General features: G+C 49.9%; 1 protein-coding gene across 11 annotated transcripts; it reads left to right on the top strand.

Annotated features, from left to right (window-relative positions):
* The first annotated feature begins 1,668 nt into the window (after positions 1 to 1,668).
* On the top strand, positions 1,669 to 19,315 carry ZSCAN25 (zinc finger and SCAN domain containing 25). Of its 11 annotated transcripts, XM_082361379.1 has the most exons (8): positions 1,720 to 1,945; positions 2,403 to 2,613; positions 2,735 to 2,859; positions 3,976 to 4,392; positions 5,543 to 5,744; positions 6,347 to 6,438; positions 8,111 to 8,258; positions 12,243 to 19,315. In XM_082361379.1, exons 4-8 carry the CDS (start codon positions 4,006 to 4,008, stop codon positions 13,073 to 13,075), a joined length of 1,662 nt encoding a protein of 553 aa, XP_082217505.1. In that variant the 5' UTR covers positions 1,720 to 1,945; positions 2,403 to 2,613; positions 2,735 to 2,859; positions 3,976 to 4,005; the 3' UTR covers positions 13,076 to 19,315. The 11 variants fall into 11 exon arrangements, with proteins under 11 accessions (XP_082217506.1, XP_082217500.1, XP_082217501.1 ...); XM_082361380.1 differs by lacking the exon at positions 2,403 to 2,613 and having other exon boundaries at positions 1,669 to 1,770; XM_082361374.1 differs by lacking the exons at positions 2,403 to 2,613; positions 8,111 to 8,258 and adding an exon at positions 6,930 to 7,234 and having other exon boundaries at positions 1,718 to 2,116; positions 12,243 to 12,382.
* The last annotated feature ends 433 nt before the right edge of the window (positions 19,316 to 19,748 follow it).

Raw genomic sequence — 19,748 nt, 5'->3', positions numbered from 1 at the left:
ACAGATATTCTAATCTTCACTCCATTGTTTAGGCTCCAACCTCTCATTGTCCCCTGCACCCTCAGCAGGTAACATCACTGAGAAAAGAGGTTAAGAATGAGCTCCTTAAACACTTCTCTAGAATAATTTTAAAATAATCTATTTCAGGGGTAAGCAAACTACAGCCCTTGGGTCAAATCCAGCCCTGGCTGTGAGCTAAGGATGTTTTTTACAGTTTTAAAGGATTGTAAAAATGAAGAACAGGCGACAGACTATGTGTTCTGTCTAGGATAGTTACCATCTGGCCCTTCATAGAAAAAGTTTGCTGAGCCCTAACCTAGACCATAACCCATCTTTGATTCTTTTCTTCCCCGTTCAGAGGAGCCCCTTTCTCTTCTCCAAGGCTGACCTGGAAACCTGTGATCTGATCCAATCTCTCTTTGCCTCTTCCAGAATGCCTTCTTCCCTGTGTCTTCTCCATGGCAAGCTGAACGATGGTTTTTGATATCGCTAGGTATAGTTCAGTTTTCCAAGACAGACTAAGTCCATCAGGCTGTTTCTCTTGGTCCTGGATGACAAGGTTCAGCCTTGTCCCTCTTGGATGTGAGGGCATGTTAGTGAATGAGGAGGCTAGCCAACAATATTTCCAAGATGGACTGATAACGAAATTTGTAATATAAAGGGATGGGAGACCCTGTGAGTAGGGCTGGACTTTGCCCTGGCATGTGGTATAAGGAATGGACCCAATGTTACCTTCTTCCAGATGACCAACCAGTTGTCTGCTTTCTAAAAATCCATTCTTACTGATATGAGATGTGGCCTTTGTCATTTACCAAATGATTCCACCTTCTCTCTCATCCTCCAGATCCAATCAATCCCTCAACTTTGCCAATTCTACTTTCCCAATATGTTTGATATCCAAACTCTCCTTGCGATCTCTAGTCTCACGACTGCCCCAGTCCTGTCTCTCATCCTTTCTCTCGGGGACTGCATTATTTAGCTTCGTTTAACCCACAGTCAGTCTTCTCATCTCCCCACCTCCCTCGCCTCTTGCTCAGTCTCTCTTGCAGGTTTCTCTGTAGTATCTTTCTAAAATCGGTCCCTTCCCGCCTTTAAATCTTTCCGCGGCTTCCCATTGCCTCCAGGTTACCTAGTTCAGCCGCCTGCTCTAGCGACTCTGAGGGTGCGGGAAAGCCACCAGTCCCCACCATTTGCTGGGCTCGTCGTGCTCCCTCCGCTGGGGGCACCTGACCTCACCCTTGGGTCCATCCATCAAATCTGAGCTCAGGTGCCGGGTCCTCCAGGAAGGCTCCCCTGACTAGCGCTTACGCCTACGCCCCCACACACTACCCAGGGTGGAGACCCCTTATGTGAACCCACAATACTCGGTGCTACCCTCCATCACCCTCCGCCCCTAACCCTCGCACAAAGCACCGGAGGCTGCAATAAACACGTGTCGACCGACAGGGCTCTAAAGTCTTTGAGGGAGGCGCGGTACCCGGCGGTGCGTCCGGAGGGTCCTTCCCACCGGGGGAACGCAGGTGCAAAGGCACGGAGGCGCAAAGGGGCTTGGTGACCGCGAGCCTCGAGGGGAGTAGGTAGGCGGGGCAGGAGCCCCTGGTGGTCCACCGCGGGCTCCCGAACGGTCCCCGGGGACGAGCGACCATCGAGACGCACCGGCCTCCGAGAGTCCTAGAGGGGAAACGGAAGGGGCCTTTCCTTGACGCACCTGTCTGACAGCGTCCGTCGCCCACTTCCGGTCCGCTGCGGGCCCGGGCGAGCCCGGCACAGGTGCGGGGCTGCGGGGCGGCAGTGGCCGGGGAGCTGGGGCCGGGCTGTGGGCCTGCTGCGGGCCTCGGCGGCTGCGAGGCTGTCGCTGCGGGCGGCGCGTCTCCCCGGAGCTGACTCCCGCGGCACCGAGGCTTTGCGGGTCGGGACCCGGGGGGCCGCACCGCGCTGGGCTCAGGTAGGAGCCAGGCTGATCCCGCCCGGCCAGGGTTGCCTTAACGGAGGGGTGTCCACGACCCTGATCTCTTGAACCAAAGCGGAACACTGTGAAGAGTGAAAGTGGTCGTTTTAGAACCAGACGCTCATTTAAAGAAACCATGGGAGGACGCCTGTTTGTCAAGTGCTAGGGGTAAAAGATGAGTGAGCACCTTTCCTGACTGAAGGGAATCTGGCAGACGGAGGGAGACACAGGAGTAAACATTCGTACTATAATGCGACAAATGCAACCATGAACAAACGCAATAGCTAGAAAGCCAGGAAAGAGAAATCTCAATTGATGCAACAGAGAAAATGAATAGACTGAAAATGTAAATAGATTTAAGAAAGATAGGTAGATACAGAAACTTCCAATAGAATATTAAGCAGACACTTGGGACGTACATAACTGCCGATTGCTTATTCTCTGCTTCCTTTAGAGTGATCCCCATCCCCCGCCCCAAGTCTACTACAAGCCTCTTCTTTCTCATGAGTACTTGAACCTGCGTAAACCTTTCTGTCTTTTTGGCCTCCCATGTTTCTCATCTATACCGTATGTTTTGGGAGGCTGACGTTGGCCTGCAATCTAACCTCTTAACGTCTTCAGTTTCTGAAAAGCAGGGGAAGTAGTATTCACCCGATAGGATGGTTGTAAGTATTAAATGAGAGTATGTGCTCACATGTTTTCTGAATGGTAAAGCCTACACAAGTTAGAAATCTTTTGATCAATTATAGTAATGATACATATATATTGTTCTGTTGTTTTCTTTAGGCTGAGTACACCGTCACATCTTAGCCACCAGCAAGTCTATTGGTTTTACCTCCCAGATGTCTTGACTTTGTCTGCTTCTTTGTCACCACACTGATCTAAGTCTCTTATCTCCTGCTTGGACCACGGTAAGTGCAGTTTCCCTTCTTGACCTTTCTTATCTATTCTCTATTGACACTTCCCAGGCAGAGTGACCTTTGAAGAACATGTATCTCCCCACTAAAATAAGGAATAAGAGTAAAGCCCATAATTCTTAGTGTGTGCCCAGGCCCTCGATAATGTGGTTTCCGCCTGCCTCTGAGCTCTTTCCCTCCCTCACCCTGCTGAAGCCACACTGCACTGGGGCTTGTTCTCAGACTGCAGAGTAATTTCTAGCCCCAAGGCTTTTGCCTGGAATGCTCTTTCAATGATTGGCTCATCTCATTCATTCGTTGGGTCTTAGCCTAAGCACTATTTATTCAGAAAAGCTTTCTCCAAGTCTCCAAGTTTTCTTTTGTTTTTTGTTTTTTTAAATATTTATTTATTTGGCTGCGCAGGGTCTTAGCTGCAGCACGCGGGATCTTCGTTGCCACGTGGGGGATCTTTAGTCGTGGCACGTGGGATCTAGTTCCCCGACCAGGAATCGAACCCAGGCCCCCTGCACTGGGAGCGAGGAGCCTCGGCCACTGGACCACCAGGGAAGTCCCCAAGTCTCCAAGTTGATTGTCCCCATTAACACCCTCCTTACTTCCTTTTTAGAACTTATCCCCATTTATAATTTAAATTTATTTGTTTAATTTTTTTTGGCCGAGCGCACGGGGCTTGCGGGGATCTTAGTTTCCCCCACTAGGTACTGAACTTGTTCCCTCGGCAGTGAAAGTGCGGAATCCTAACCACTGGACCACCAGGGAATTCCCTAATTTTTTTTTTTTTTTTCCTGTCTGCTGTACCAGTATGTGAGTTTCAAAGGGCAAGCAGCTTGTCTATCTTGTTCTCTGTTGTATTTCTAGTTTCTGTGGGTCAGGCATAGATACATGTCAAATGTATACTTAGTGTTGGAAGAGTGGGCCCTGGTGACTAACCTAGTTATAACCTGTCTTATATTTTTCTATGATTGTAGTGTTGTCTCTCTCTTGAGATTTTAAGCTATTTGTGGGTAGAAGCTAAGTCCTAATTTCATTGATGTAGAGACAGAACTGGGATGACCTGACCTTCCCTGTGTCTTATTTATGCTGTTCTCATTGTCTGTCTGGTCTTCCCAACAGACCCTCAGTCTTCTGGGAGGGGATGTGAAGATGCTTAAAGAGTGTCCAGGGATGGCAGAAGATCGTCAGCAGCAAATGGGTGTCCCTGTGGTAAAACTGGAGAAAGAGTTGCCATGGGGCAGGGCAAGGGAAGGCCCCAGCCCGGAGACTTTTCGCCTGAGGTTTCGGCAGTTCCGCTACCAGGAGGCGGCAGGTCCCCAGGAGGCCCTCAGGGAGCTGCAGGAGCTCTGTCGCCAGTGGCTGCGGCCCGAGCTGCACACCAAGGAGCAGATCCTGGAGCTGCTGGTGCTGGAGCAGTTCCTGACCATCCTGCCCCGGGAGTTCTACGCCTGGATTCGGGAGCACAGCCCGGAGAGCGGCAAGGCCCTTGTGGCCGTGGTGGAGGGCTTCACGGAGGGAGCCCTGGAGGCCAAGGCGGTGGGTGAGAAGGGGGATCTGGGTCTCGTTCTGTTGGTGCGGGAAGCGAGAGGTTTGAGGAAGCAGTGGGAGTGGATGAGGTGCAGAATCTCCCTCCTCTGCTCCCAGACCATCTGGGGTACTTTGTGGAGGGCAGAGGAGTTTTCAGCAAGGAAAGCCATTCCCAGGGAAGACGCAGGGCCGGTCGAAGGGCTGTCAGCTCCTTTTTTGGTCATCAGGGCAGAAGCCTGGCCATATTTCCCTTGTGAGCCTCGGGTCCAAAGAAGGCAGTGGTGATCTATTTCAAGGGCCCTGGTAGACTCATTCCTCTTTGGGCAGAGATGCACGTGGGGATGCAGGGAATTCCGGAATTCCACTTGGTGAGTATTCTTCCCGAGAAGCGTTGTCTGGAACAGTGCCGTTTCCACGTCTGGGACGTTGGCTCAGACGGCTCACGTAGTGAGTGACTTTGCATCTCAGATGCTCCCTTGGGACTCTGGCCATGTGCCTGTCCCTCTCTGGTACAGTTTCCCGATTGCCATCTGGGAAAGAGAGGGCAGGACTGAACGTTACTGTTTTGCTTGCAGGTAACAGTCTGTCTTCATTTTGTTCTCCCTTTTCCCACCGCAGTCACCCCTGACTTCCTGTATAGTCCTAAGAGAGTTGTTCTGTTTTTTTACTCCCTATCAAGGAGCTTAAAAGTGGACCAGGAAAGGCCTGTTCTTGTGAGTTCTGGTTTTCCTTGCTATTTCTAGAGCAGTTTTTTTCTCACTGATTCACTGCACAGTCTAGGCTTTGTATTTTTTACTTTCAGCATCTGTAACTAGGGAATCTTTTTTCTAATAGTGAGTGTTTTGGGCTAAAGTTCTCATTGGAAGAACAATAACATCTCTCTGTGATACTGTTCATGCTGGAATTTGATCAGTATTGAGGTGGGCAGAAGGGACCCTTGTAAAATGGCATATGGATGCGTAGAAGTTGCTCAGCGCCTGATGAAGACAGATTAGCCTCCTTTTCACCTTCTCACTCACGTCCTGGGGGAGAGCTGAGCCGGCTTGTCTTTTCTCCCCCCTGCAGCTGCAGTGGGTCTCTTTTTTAGGTTTTAATTCAACTCCTTTCATAACAGCCTTATGCAGGCCTCATTCTAATAGGTGTTGGGGCCTGTTCTTAGGTTCCGTGCCATGTGCAAGGAGAGCAGGAGGAGACAGCACTTTGCAGAGGTCCTTGGGAACCAAGTGTCCACCTGGGGCCAGTGGAGGTCAAGCCCGAGTGGGGGCTGCCCCAAGGGGAAGGAATTCAAGGCCTCGACCAAGGCACTGAGGAGCATCTCGCCCAGGACCCTGGAGAGGGGACGCAGGCCTTCCAGGAGCAGGGTAAGATGCAAGCAGCAAGGAAGAAAGGGCACAGAAAGGGGTGCTTCGTGCCCGGCCCCCTCCCCTTTCCTTTACAAACCCTGTGGTTGATAAACTAAGTTACCTGTAGCGTGCAGTTCTGAGTTTTCCTGGCTACTTCCTGGACTTCAGTAGGGAACAGATGAAGTGAAATTGTTTTCTATAGCTCGATCTCCTGATTTCTGCGGGGGATATCTGGTATCATGCTCTCTTATCATTTCTTCTCCTTTCCTTCACATCCCTTCTAGAAACCGCCAGGAAATATGTAGCTGACATGTAGGGATATTTTTTTTAAGTGGGCAGATAAACTGAATCCCTGAAAGTAATATGTGACTTACTGGGTTGCTGAATCTCAAGGGGGGTTATTGCCGTAGTGTGACTTGGGAGCGTGAACAGCCCTGAAGGGCAGCGCATATTGGGTTGGGCCCTTCTTCCCAGCTGAGAACAGGGCAGGGTCCACCCACACCTACCTGTCTGGAGTCTCCTTATGGTTCCTGGGGTTCTTCGTGTCAGGCACTAGACGCCTGTGAACGAGCTACTGCAGGGCGGCGCTAATCCTGCTCCTGGTTTATTTCCCTGCTCAGCTCTGCCGGTTCTTCAGGCTGGTCCTGGCCTCCCTGCAGTGAGCACCAGAGACCAGGAGATGGCAGTGGGGTTCCTTCCGGCTGGATCCCAGGTGAGCTGCGACTGCTCTTCAGGGATGGTGGTGTCGCTTCGAATGAGGCTCACCTTCCCCGTGGTTTCTCCTTGCAGCAGAGCACCATCTGCAGAGCTGGATTATTCTGCCTTTCTTGTTCTGATGGATGTGACAGCTTCATTCTCTCCACTTTACATCCTCAGTTATTAATTTGAACTGAGCCTTATGCCAGCGGTCCCCAACCTTTTTGGCACCAGGGACCGGTTTCGTGGAGGACAAGTTTTCCATGGATGGCTGTGGGGGGATGGTTCAGGCGGTAATTCGAGCGATGGGGTGCGATGGGGCGCGGCAGATGAAGCTTCACTCGCTCGCTGCTCACCTCCTGCTGCGCGGCCCGGTTCCTAACAGGCCGCTGTCCGGTACCGGTCTGGGGGTTGGGGACCCCTGCCTTAGGGTCTAGGCATGAGGCTCAGTTCACTCATTTGGATTACTCTTTGTTTTTTTTTCTTTTTTTTCCTCCATCGACTCAGTATTACTCTGGTAATTGTGAGGAGGAAGACGTTAGTGGTGGAAGTGCCAGAGGTGTGATGGAGGGTGTGGTGGATGGCCGGGAGACCAGTAGCCCGTTGTGGACACGCTTTACGGATACTTCTGCGGCTGCTCTTCCCCTGGACCCCATCCTCCCCCCGTGTCAGCAGGAGGGAAGCGACTCGCGTGGGCGCTCCCAGGAGCCCCGAGCCGAGTGGTCTCTCTGGCCCCTCCTGTGGCCGCTGCAGGAGTTTTGGCCTTGTTAGCACTTCTTGGCCTGCCACAGATGGGGGTCACCGGAGCGCAGGTGGGGCACTCCCGCCATGGTGAAAATCTCTCCCATGGGATGCCCAGTGTTCCCCGGGAGGTGGGGGATTTCCACTGTGGCACTTTCCTGAAGGGCACATTGAGTCTTAAAATGAAGAGCTCCTTATAGAAGAAAAGATGTCATTTGGCGGGAAAAAAGAAGTGATTCCAGTTTTTTGGTTTTTTTTTTTGGCCGCGCCACGTGGCTTCTGGGATCTTAGTTCCCTGACCAGGGACTGAACCTGGGCCCTCAGCAGTGAAAGCACAGTCCTAACCACTGGACCACCAGGGAATTCCCAGAAGTGACTCAAGTTTGAGCTCACTAAAGCAGTATTTGGGCAAGGGTTGATGCCTGTGCTGTTTACTGTTTCTGTTTCCTAAGCATATTGTTTAGAGGAGATGAAGAAAGGACATCAAAGTTTTTGAATTTGGTCAGACCCTCTCCTTCTACCATAGTAGTTCTTCTTCACGGTGTCATGACGACGACACACTGATTTCAACACAGCGTTGTTCTTAAGGCAGGGCCAGCCCGAGTTTTTACTTATCTCTGAGGGAAAGTCAGTTCTGGTTGAGGGGCTAAACAGCAGCCCCCGGTCTCCATCAAACATGAGGATCGAGTGGAGGTGATTGAACAGTGGAAGTTAGAGGCCGCAGTTGTTGGGTACCAGCCAAGTGGCTGCAGCAGAGGCTCAAAAGTACAGTGGCTCAGACAAGTCCATCGTTCTCTGCCATTAAACTGTCGAGAGGGAGGCACTTCTGGTCCCACTTGGAACCATCTAGGGACCCGCGTTCCTTCTGTCTTCCTGCTCTGTTCTCCCCTGGAGTGTTGTCCCCTGTGTCTCTCTGCTTTTCCACTGCTCCTACCTTGGGATCATAGCCATCTCCTGTGCTGTTTCAGGGGTTGGGCCCATTTAAAGACATGGCCCTGGCTTTCCCCGAGGAGGAGTGGAGGCACGTGACCCCAGCCCAGATAGACTGCCTTGGGGAGTACGTGGAACCCCAGGACTGCGGGGTCTCACCTCCAGGTAAGACTGTTTCCATCCCGGAGGTAAGAAACTGAGGAGCTTTGAAAGCTGTAGGTCAGGGTTCTTGTCCTTGCCCCAGATTTCAGAACCTGATGCTACCGATAAAGGAAGGGAGTATCATGGCAGATGAGTAAATGGGCCTGCGGAAAGCGCGTGAACCAAGGCACATAAGGAGCGGGCGAGGTGCTTTCCTGGGTCAGGAGAGGAGCAGACAAGGAACAAGAAAACGCGAGGTAGTTATTCTGGCTGAAATGAGACAGGTCGGTCGTTAGGATGCCCTGAACGAGCTCCTACTGTGTCTGTGGTCGAAGGGGACTGAGGGCTTGAGAGCAAGAGGAAAGCAGCAAAAGAGGGATCCTCTGATCTCTTTCTCCAGCCTGTGTTTATGGAGCGCTCCCTTGTGTGCAGGCCCCACGTTAGCAGTTCTGTGTTGGGGCAGGACTGATGTTCATAAACCTCGGAGCCCACAGTGTGTGGGTGCAGGAGGGCACGGGGCTGCAGTAGGATCTCAGCAGTGGGAGGGGCTGGTGTGGGCTGGTGTTGCAGAGCAAGCAGGGCCCCGGCCGGGCGTCTCAGGTGGCAGCCGGGTTTTACCTGGGGTCAGAGCTGGGAGGAAAGGTGCTTGTGGGGGAGGAGCAGCAGGAGAAGGTAGGAGGGAAGGGTGAGCCTGGGAAGTGCGCACTGAGGGCCCCCTGGGGACAGCCGGTGAACACTGCGGGGGGGGGGGGCTAGGGACGAGGGGTGACAGCCCCGCGGCTTGGATGGGGTGGGCGGTGGGAAGAGGGGAACCGTGGCTGCGAAGGGCCCCCTCCTTTGTTCCCTCTGATTCTCTCCTTCCTCCTCTCATCACTTCTTTGTAAGTCATGTGCTGACCACTCACCTGCACTGACGTCTCCTGGTCCTTTTTCATCTTAAAACATGTTAAAACATGTTTCATCTTAAAACATGCAAAAGTATCGTACAGTCGACCCATTAACAACAGAGGTTTGATCTGTGTGGGTCCACTTACATGTGGATTTTTTTCAATGAAAACGTACTACAGTCCCGCATGATCTGCTGTTGGTTGAATCTGCGGATGAGGAAGCTTGGATACGGAGGGCCGACTGTAAAGTTAAATGTGGATTTTTGACTAGCGGTCATCACAGAGTAGTGTCAGTGGCAGTATACTGGGGGTGGGTGGGGCTCGGGAGGCCTGGGTCCAGTACAAGGCTGTCACCCATGATGAAGAGATGTGCGATTTCTGTGATGGCAAAGGACGTGGAACCCCTCCGAGGTAAATGCAGAGCGCAGGAGCCGTGCGTGGGGCACCCATGGAGGTGCCAGCATCCTAGCGCCTTCATCCTGGCTCTGGGGACGGGCCTCTGCCAAGGACGCCACTGTGTTCCCAGCAAGTTTTTACACCCTCCTGGCCATTCTGACTGTTCTAGAGACTCTGGCTTTATGCTTGTCCTCTTATCCGCTCGCTGTTTCAAAACAACCCACGTACTTCCCTAACGTTTACGCTGAGACTGAGTGAGCCGGAGGTCCGCTTCCCAAGCATAGCATCCTCTAGCCGCCTCAGCCTTGAGTCTTCCTGAGAGTTCTTCCCATGTGATTGCAGCTCTTGCATTGACAACTGTCTAGGATTGGGCTTGAGAAAATAAACATAAATTCCATGATACATGATATCTAGCTCGTACTCACATTTCCCCACGTCCAGTTAGGTTCATGCATTGCATTTAATTTTAATTTGCTGTTCATAACACCTCAAACCTGGAAACTACCCAGATGAATATCAGCCAGATTAATAAGTAGAGTGTAATATACTCTTACAGTATAACATCATACACCGATGAGAAAGAATGTAGTGCAACTACAGCTACACCACGATATAGGTGAATCACACAGGCGTAATATTGAGCAGAAGAAGCCGACACAATGTGTGAATCGAATATGTAAAGTTTGGGAACAGGCGAAAATACTTTATGGTGATAAAAGCCTGGATAACACCTTACCCTGGGGGCAGGATGGTGTCACCAGTCACCGGAGGGCACGGGAGGGGCTTCTGGGTGCTAGTGATGTTATTTCTTGAAGTGGCTACTATTTAATGGTCATCTTCATTATGAAAATTCTTTCAGCTCTTTATGTTTTGCACACTTACTTTTGTGAAAGGTGCAAAATAAAAGAATGCATCAGAAGTGAGAGCTGTGTCCTTCATATTTTATCACATCACGAGGCATGAAATGTCCTTTTCCCCTTTATCTTTTATTTTTAAAATATTTATTTATTTATTTATTTATTTATTTATTTTTGGCCGCGTTGGGTCTTCATTGCTGGGCGCGGGCTTTCTCTAGTTGCGGTGAGCGGGGGCTACTCTTCGTTGCGGTGCGCGGGCTTCTCATTGCGGTGGCTTCTCGTTGCGGAGCACGGGCTCTAGGTGCATGGGCTTCAGTAGTTGTGGCTCGCGGGCCCTAGAGCGCAGGCTCAGTAGTTGTGGCTCGCGGGCTCCAGAGCGCAGGCTCAGCAGTTGTGGCGCATGGGCTTAGTTGCTCTGCGGCATGTGGGATCTTCCTGGACCAGGGGTTGAACCCATGTCCCCTGAATTGGCAGGCGGATTCTTAACCACTGCGCCACCAGGGAAGTCCCCTGGCAGGATGATTCTTAACCACTGTGCCACCAGGGAAGTCCCTCCCTTTATCTTTTAATGGGCTTGCCTGAAAGGACTCTTTCCCGTTTAAGCATCACCTGTCGTTTCCCTCTTCTTTTCTTTTTGGCTTCTTGCTCCCTAGTCCCTCTTTCCTCTCTTCTCCTTCCCTTCCTCTTGATCTTCTGTAAACAACTGTTAATTTAGAGAGAGCATAAGAGGGATCAGAGGAAGGACTTGTAGAAGGGCGTTTCCGTCCTAATAAATACACCGCTGTAGAGGTGGTCTGCTACAGACTGGGTTCATTCACTCATCCGGCAGTCATGAAGCGTCTCCCCTGAGTCAGTCCCTGTGCCAGGCTCCCAGAGACCCAGGTTAATAAAACAGGGTGAGGTGGAGGGCACAGCGCGAGCAGGGACACTGAGCTGAGGGAGGACGTGAAGTGCCGGGAGCTCCCCGTTGCTGGAACAGGCCTGTGATCCTGGGGAAGCTGAACATCTCAGATGACTGTAGAATAGCACGTGCAACAAGGTCACTCGTTAGTAAGTGTGGAATAAACGGTGCTAATTGAGTATATGTGCTGACGAGACCCAGGATGGGGCAGTAATCGGGGCAAGTTCCTTAGAGGAAAACATTGAGTTAGATTTTGAAGGAAAGCAAAGTCTGACTTAGTAGGAAGTTAAGAAGGAGGGCATTAAAATTTAGCAGACTATTCTGCAAAAGGGCATGGAGATTGTCTGAGCTTGGGCTGCTGTAACAAAATACCAGAGAACGGGCAGCTTAGACAACAGACATTTATATCTCACAGTTCTGGAAGCTGGGAAGTCCAGGATCCAGTTGCTGGCATACTTGTTGTCTGGTGAGGGCCTCTCTTCCTGGTTCATGGGTGGCCACCTTCTTGCCATGTCATCACGTGGCGGAGGGAGAGAGACATCTTGTGTCTCTTCCTTTTTTTATAAGGACCTTAATCCCATCATGAGGGTTCATGCTCACATGACCTCTGTGTGTGCGGAGAGCCAGCTCTGGCTTCTCTTCTTAGAGGACATAATCCTATCCTGGGGGCTCCACCCTCATGCCCTCACCTAATTAGTGCCCAAAGGCCTCACCTCCTAACAGCAGCACCTGGGGGCTTAGAGCTTCAACCTGTGAATTTGGGAGGGAACACAAACAGTCCGTAACAGAAGGAAAGAAGTAAAGGAATGTCTGGTTTTAGAGTCAGAGAAAGTCAAATGTACTGAGGTTGTGGGTTAAAGGAAAAAAGAAGGAATTGTTAGTGGGACACCCTTAGAAGCCAGGTTCTAACATGGAAGTTTACCTTCAGATCTGTTTCAGTATCGGTCTGTATCTCCTTTGTCCTGTAGGCCTGGGGAGCAAGGAGAAGGAGGCGAAGACCCAGCCAGCAGACCCCAAGGCGCCGCCTGCTCGGGGGCCGGCAGAGAGGTTTGGGGAAGCCTCTCTCCAGGTCCCGGAGCTCGGAAGAACCTGTGAGCAGGAGGCCGGGAGCTCGGTGGGAATCGCTCCCGGGCCGCCCCCTCCCCAGCGCAGCATTGCCCCCCTGCCTGATGACCTCAAGACCCACAGCTCCTTCTGGAAGCCTTTCCAGTGCCCCGAGTGCGGAAAAGGCTTCAGTCGGAGCTCAAATCTGGTCAGACACCAGCGGACCCACGAAGAAGACAAGTCCTACGGCTGCGGGGAGTGCGGGAAAGGCTTCGCGCTGCGTGAGTACCTCCTGAAGCACCAGCGGACCCACCTGGGCAGGCGGCCGTATGCGTGCGGCGAGTGCTGGAAGACCTTCAGCCAGCGGCACCACCTGGAGGTCCACCAGAGGAGCCACACGGGCGAGAAGCCCTTCCAGTGCGGGGACTGCTGGAAGAGCTTCAGCCGCCGGCAGCACCTGCAGGTGCACCGGCGGACGCACACCGGGGAGAAGCCCTACACCTGCGAGTGCGGCAAGCGCTTCAGCAGGAACGCCAACCTGGCCGTGCACCGGCGCGCCCACACCGGGGAGAAGCCCTACGGCTGCCAGGTGTGCGGGAAGCGGTTCAGCAAGGGGGAGCGGCTGGTCAGGCACCAGAGGATCCACACGGGGGAGAAGCCCTATTGCTGCGCCGCCTGCGGCCGGAGCTTCAACCAGCGGTCCATCCTCAACCGGCACCAGAAAACGCAGCATCGCCAGGAGACCCCAGGGCAGTGAGGGCGCCCGGCCGAAATGCCCCTCTTTTGCTCACAGAAGGTGCCGGAGAAGGCGGGGCCTCCTGGAACCACCAGGCGGAGGGAGACCTCGTTGGAGGATGCGCCCCCCTTTACTCACTGAAGGGTTGGGGGCTTCGAGGGACGTTGAGGGCAGTGAGGCACTTTCACCCATTTTCTTTCCACTCGTTTCAAACATGGGGGAAGGGAGAGGCCTGGTTTATTTGAGAGGCCAGAGGGCACAGCATCTCACGTCTCCTACCCAAGTGGTGCTCGTACTTTCTCTTACACTTTTTGAGGGAGCGGTATCCCGAGTTTCAGTTCAGGTCCCGGTTTTTCTCCTTCAGTGGATGTTCACGTCCACCTCCTGAGTGAGTCTGGTTGTCAAGGTGACATCTTGTCCCGTGTCGGCAGCTTGAACCTCGTTTTTCTGAGGGCTGTGTCCCTGCAAGAACATTAGCTCTGTCTCCCTTCCTTCCCCCAATTCTCTTTTCCATTTAACAGATATTTATTTGTTAAGTAAATAACACCTACTGTGCGCCTGGTCCTGGGAGTGCAGTGAACGAGACAGATGAGACCTCATTCCCCTGGAGCTTGTGATTGGGCCCTGGAAGCAGACTCGTTAGTAACGCAGAGCGCCCTCAGTTCCCTTCACAGCGAGCGCCGAGCGAGAGGAAGTCCTCTCAGGCTCATTCTGTGCTCCTTCTGCCCTGCCCTTCCAGGTGCCCGATCTTTTCCTCCCAGCTGGGGTCGCTCAGGCAGCCTCCTTTATTTTACTTTATTTGCAGCCCCCTTTGTCTCTGTGACAGTCTACTCTCGTTGGTAGTTTCCCCATTCCATTACTCCTTGAACAATAACAACTGTCCACACATCTGTTAGGAAATTAATATTTTGCTGTTGATCACTGTATAAACAGAGTATTTTAAAAAACATCCAGGTCTGTATAAAATTCTAATTAAATGAGGCCAAAAGATGAACTAGTATTAATACCCTATATTTGATGGCACTTTACAATATATAAAATGCGCTGCTTCCCTGTTTTCTCACTTGACTCGTTCCACAAATATTTATTGAGGCCCGACAGTGTGCCAGGAACTCTTCTAGGTGCTTGAGGTACGTCAGTGAATAAAATAGGCGGGGTGTGGAGGTGGGGTGGGAAATCCCTGTCCTCGTGGAGCTTACGTGTTGGTCAATGTATTTGATCTTCAGAACCACCCAAAGTGGAACCCGTGGCTGCTCCCCGGGACCCTCTGGACCTGGCATCTGAGCCTGTGCCTCGGTCCTGTCAGCTGGCCCTGAAATGCATTCGCCACCACCTACCTCTTGTTCCTGAATCATCTCCATCCTCAGTGCATCTCGGTCCTTGTCATCTGAGAGGTACTTGGGGTCCTCAGGGCCACCTGGAGATGATGAGACGGTAGCAGTCTGTTTTGCATGAGTGCCAATTTAGGAAAAACAAAGATGTTTGTAGGCATCAAAAAAACACATTTTTTAAAAAATGAGAAGATGCAGTGTTTGTAAACGTGTTTAAGCTTTCTTATATTATTTTGCCGTCGTTAAAGGTTTTCCTTTCTCTTGGACATTCTGGAAACTGCCTAACTAGCCTGGACCACGCTGCAGTGTCGTAATGCTGTGCCTTTGGACGCCGGCTGCTGAGTGATTAGTTTTCTGACGGGACTGTAAGTTAGTCTGTCTTTGGACTGTGTCCTGTAATTGCAAGATGTGATTTGTCTCATGGTGCCTCTTGATATTCTTTCACTGGGATTTTTTTCCCCCCATTTTCCATTGTAAATAAGGTAAATGGTAATGACTTTAATACAGAGAGTTGCATTACTCAGTCCCCCTTGAAAAACATTATTTTATCACTCATTTCTTGGCAGATAACCGTGGTGTTTACTCTTGATTTAGCGAATGACCTCCTGGCCCTTCAGTTGTCCCCACGAGGCTGGGCTGACCAGGGCGCTGTGAGGTGTTAGCTCTGAGATGCTGGGCTGCTACTTCTCAGCAACGTCGAGGTCCAGATGCAGAGTCAGCTCTTTTCTTCCCCACGCCCCAGGCAAGCCAGGCAAGGCTTACAGCCACCTGGAGGCCAAACCCAATGAGAGGCTTTTCCTACGCCTCTGGCCTGTAGTCTGTGTGATGTGGGGGCTGACCTGACCTGAGTTTGGCCTTTTCTGGAAGGTCTGTATTCCAAAGCTAGGCGGGCAGTTTGGGGCCAGCATGGCCTCCGAGTTGCTCATCAATGGGCTTCTGTTTACCTGAATTAAGTGGTAGATTCTCTGATCATACACTGGGTTTCCAGTCAGTTGAGATCTCTTGAGGGAGCTTCTGTAAGAGTCAGGCCTTGCTGTCTTTCCCACCTGGGCTTCCCTGTCCGCTTTAGACCAAAGCTCATGGACAGTTCCTCAAAAGAGTCTCAGAAGAAAACTTTCCCCATGGAGTTGTAGTAGCCTTGTTTTTGGTATCTATTCAAATGTCAAATATTGTTTTCTGTATTTTTCTATTTAGGAATTTTTCATAATAGAAAATTTCAAACATATATAAATGAATCCTCATGTATTCATCATTCAACTTTAACTATTATATACTCATAACCAATCTTGTTTTATCTCTACCCCATCCTGCTCCTCATCTTCCTCCCCAGCTGAAGTATTTTAAAGCAAATCCCAAATGTTGTTTATAGATATTTCAGTGTATACCTCTAAATGGTAAGGATTCTTAAAAAAAAAAAACAAACCCACAATACTATTATCATACCTAAAAAACTGAGCAGTTCCTTAATTCCAAATTAATGTTTTTTTAAAAAAAACACGTAATTTTAAAAAATCTTCTTTAAGGTCAAAGTAAGAGGACTTCCCTGGTGGCGCAGTAGTTTAAGAATCCGCCTGCCAATGCAGGGGACACGGGTTCGAGCCCTGGTCTGGGAAGATCCCACGTGCCACGGAGTAACTAAGTCCGTGCACCACAACTACTGAGCCTGCGCTCTAGAGCCCGCGAGCCACAACTACTGAAGCCCACGCACCTAGAGGCCGTGCTCCACAACAAGAGAAGCCACTGCAATGAGAAGCCCGCACACTGCAACAGAGTAGCTCCCACTCGCCACAACCAGAGAAAACCTGTGCGCAGCAACGAAGACCCAATGCAGCCAAAAAAAAAAGTAAGATCTGTAAATTTTAATTTGTTGCTTTGTCTTGTAAGTCTAATAATCTATAGTTCCTATCCCTTTTTCCCCTTGAAAAAAAATTTTTTTTTTAATTTTAGTTTTTTATTTGGCCGTGCTGTATGGCTTGTGGAATCTTAGTTCCCCGACCAGGGATCGAACCCACGCCCCCTGCAATAGACGTGCGGAGCCCTAACCAATGAACTGCCAGGGAAATTCCCCTCCCCTTGAAATTCATTTATTGAAACAACTGGATTATTTATCCTGTAGAGTTTCTCACACTCTGAATTTTATTGTTTGCATACTCATGGCATAATTTAATATAGTTCTCTGCCGTCTGATTAACTAAAAACTTATAGGTGTAGCGGTATATAGCCAGATTTGTATTTCACACTTTGGCAAGAACACATTGCAGATGGTGGCATGTCTGGTTGTTTCTCATTATATGATGTTGGGAGCCTAAATGCATTTATTTCATTAATTCTATAAAAGATTCTTTGTTTATTAGCTGGAAAGCTTCTGTAAGAAATTTCCCCTCACTATTAGATACAGTTCATAGAGGAAAGGAAATGCTTGATTCTTCCCTTTATTTACCTGTCTTCACAATAATAATGATCTGGTGGCTTTGCTTCTTATAAAAGTGATCAATTATTATTATTTTTTAATCAAAATGCATTAATGAATTTAAACCAATCCACCACAGTTGTTATTCTTATTGATGCTCAAATCATTTCGCTTTTGGCCAGTGGGAGCCTCTTCACATTGGCTCCTAAATCAACATAACCCTAATCATCTTTGATAGCTTCTTTGCTCTCTGGTGTGACAGGGTGTTACAAGATCATCTTGTACATTTCCTGCCCCTTTTGAGAGTGAAGGAAAGTGCTGTTAATTATGTCAGGACAGTGGTGTAAATGGGACTCCAGGACAAACAGGGATATTTGGTCACTTTATATTTAGCCTTCACTGTGTATGATTGGGTGTCTGCAGTTCCCTCACGCAGGGCTAATGTCGTGCACTTCAGGGCCTGGCTGCGCATCGTGGGCCATGCTGCTGTGACAGGAAAGTTGCCGCTCCCAAGGGGTGTGACCTTTGTAAGAGAAACCCCTTTTTATCCCCTGGGTGTTAACAGAACCAGGTAACTTTCTGCCCAAGGTGTGTCCTGGGGAGCTAACGCATTAAAAAATTGCTTCTCAAAATGTATGCCAGGGTGAATGTTGTCTGCAGGCTCATTAAGTGTGCTAAAAATACTTTCCGTACCTGTTTTATCCCGGCCTAGGGAAAAGTAGGAGAACCTTTGTTTCTTAAAAAATAAGCTGGTTTCAAGTCTACTTCTGAAACAGGGAAAGGAACTGGCAGAACACGTTTCTCTAGAGTCTACTTGTTCTTTTAAAGTCTGCCCAAGTTTCTCAACCTCCGCACTATTCTCGCTTTGTGTCAGGAAATTCTTTGTCTTGGAGGCTGCCCTGGCTTTTTTATGCGTGGTATGCTGTTTAGCAGGATCCTTGGCCTAAATCTACTAGATGTTTCCAGGCCTAGCTAAATGTCTCCTGGGGGCAAAACTGACTCTGGCTGAGAACCCCTGCCCTTAGGGTTCAGGGTAGGAGCTGAAACGAATTAGATGGTTTAGCTATTGAAAGGACTGGGCTTCCAAGGCCTGGAGCTATTTCCTGCTAACCTTAAAGAGCCCTGGCCTAATTTCTAGAAAACAAAGGAGTTACTAGAGATCATGTGGGTTAAATGTAGTGTTGCCAAGCAGAGCCCAAGAGCTTTTGAAGTGGAATCTCAGGATGGGATGCTGGGGTCTATCACAGGCAGCCTGCGTGGTTGCTTTGGGTTCCTTTCAGGCAAGCACCTGCTGCACTCCTCCACACAGCCGTGAGCTTTTGCCTGGGGCTAGGTTCACCGTCCTCAGTGAACGCATGTGCGCAGTGAGAGCCAGTTAAGCACGGTGCAGCCAGTTCCAACTTTTTTGCCTCTATGATAAGGTCTCCGAAGGCCCACAGTAGTCATAAATACTTGAATGGATGAAAGACTTGGATTTCTACCTTTTTCGTAGCTAGAAGGCTCTCTTGAGGGTGCCTTAGGAGGGAAGAACCCTGCAGCAAGTTGCCCCCCAGCGGACCCCGATCGGGCAGTCATCTGTAGCTGCTGTCCTGCCAATTGCAGTTACGTTGAATTCACTTAGAAATTCTACAAGTCAAAGAAATTCACTTGGGCTTCTTACAATTTCATATTCCTATCTTGCCTTATTTTCCTTTATTATCTTCAGTGAAGGGCATATTTCTAGAGATTGGTCTTGTCCAGCCCATTCCCAGGACTGACCTGTTTCAATAAAATATTTCAGGAAACGTTTGTTATAAAGTGGGGAGGGTAGGCAATTGTGTTCCTTGTGTTTGTCGCTGGGAATTTAAACTGCTGGGAGAGTGAGGATGGGAGGGGTGGGTGATGCAGGTGTTGGGCCCTGAGAAGCAGAGGGACTTAGGAGCAGCAGTTTGGAAGAGCAGAGAGGTTCCAGTAGAAGGGCTGCAATCGCTGCCACGTGCACCATCGTCTAAGTGGCCAGAGACCAGGAAATAGGGCAGACGTAAGAGCTTGCTTCATGTTTTCCCTTCCTAGTTAAAAAATGTGTTTTATTGAGAAGGTGGTGTATTAGCTTTTAGAGAGACTGGGAAAAAGTGGTGGTAGAAGTCTGTATTTGCTTTCTTGAGTCCCACCTGTAGAAGCTGTTTGAGTCTTACACCATCTCCAGGTCTGTGAAGAATTTGAGAAAATCTGGTCTCTATCATCTAGACATTTCACTGACTCCTGTGGAAGGACTCAGCAAGTGCTGTGAACCAGAAGAGCAGAGTGAACGATAAGCAGTTTATCATTGAGAACCAGTGTTCCCACTAGGTTTTCCCAGTCTGCGGTTCTAAGCGTTCTAAGGTGCTAATGGAAAGAATGGAAAATAAGAGGTGGAAAAACCAAGAGTTTAAACAGTGTGGTGGTAGCACAGATGGAGGGATGGAGTGGAATACAGAGTTCAGAAATAGACCCAGTTCTATATGGAAATTTAGCATATAATAAAGATGGTATCTCAAATCACTGGTCAGAGACTGATTTTTAAAATAATGGTACTGTGGGCTTCCCTGGTGGCGCAGTGGTTGGGAGTCTGCCTGCCAATGCAGGGGACATGGGTTCGAGCCCTGGTCTGGGAAGATCCCACATGCCGCGGAGCAACTAGGCCCGTGAGCCACAATTACTGAGCCTGCGCATCTGGAGCCTGTGCTCCGCAACAAGAGAGGCCGCGATAGTGAGAGGCCCGCGCACCACGATGAAGAGTGGTCCCCACTTGCCACAACTAGAGAAAGCCCTCGCACAGAAACGAAGACCCAACACAGCCATAAATAAATAAATAAATAAATTTTAAAAAATAAAATAAAAAAAAATAAAATAAAATAATGGTACTGTGATACCCACATAGCCATTTGGAAAAAGATAAAAATAGATCCATTTCTCACACCATATTCAAGAATAA

This window comes from Balaenoptera borealis (genome assembly GCF_965194805.1).
Source record: "Balaenoptera borealis genome assembly, chromosome: 16".
NCBI classification, from domain to species: domain Eukaryota; kingdom Metazoa; phylum Chordata; class Mammalia; order Artiodactyla; family Balaenopteridae; genus Balaenoptera; species Balaenoptera borealis.
This window is presented reverse-complemented; position numbering and strand designations above follow the sequence as displayed.

Excerpts from the sequence above, each read along its gene's own strand:
- ZSCAN25 (XM_082361380.1), top strand. The coding sequence starts at position 4,006 with ATGCTTAAAGAGTGTCCAGGGATGGCAGAAGATCGTCAGCAGCAAATG. Across the intron at positions 6,439-8,110 it reads TCCTTCCGGCTGGATCCCAG|CCATCTCCTGTGCTGTTTCA; the intron begins GTGAGCTGCGAC and ends TTGGGATCATAG. Across the intron at positions 8,259-12,242 it reads CTGCGGGGTCTCACCTCCAG|GCCTGGGGAGCAAGGAGAAG; the intron begins GTAAGACTGTTT and ends TTTGTCCTGTAG.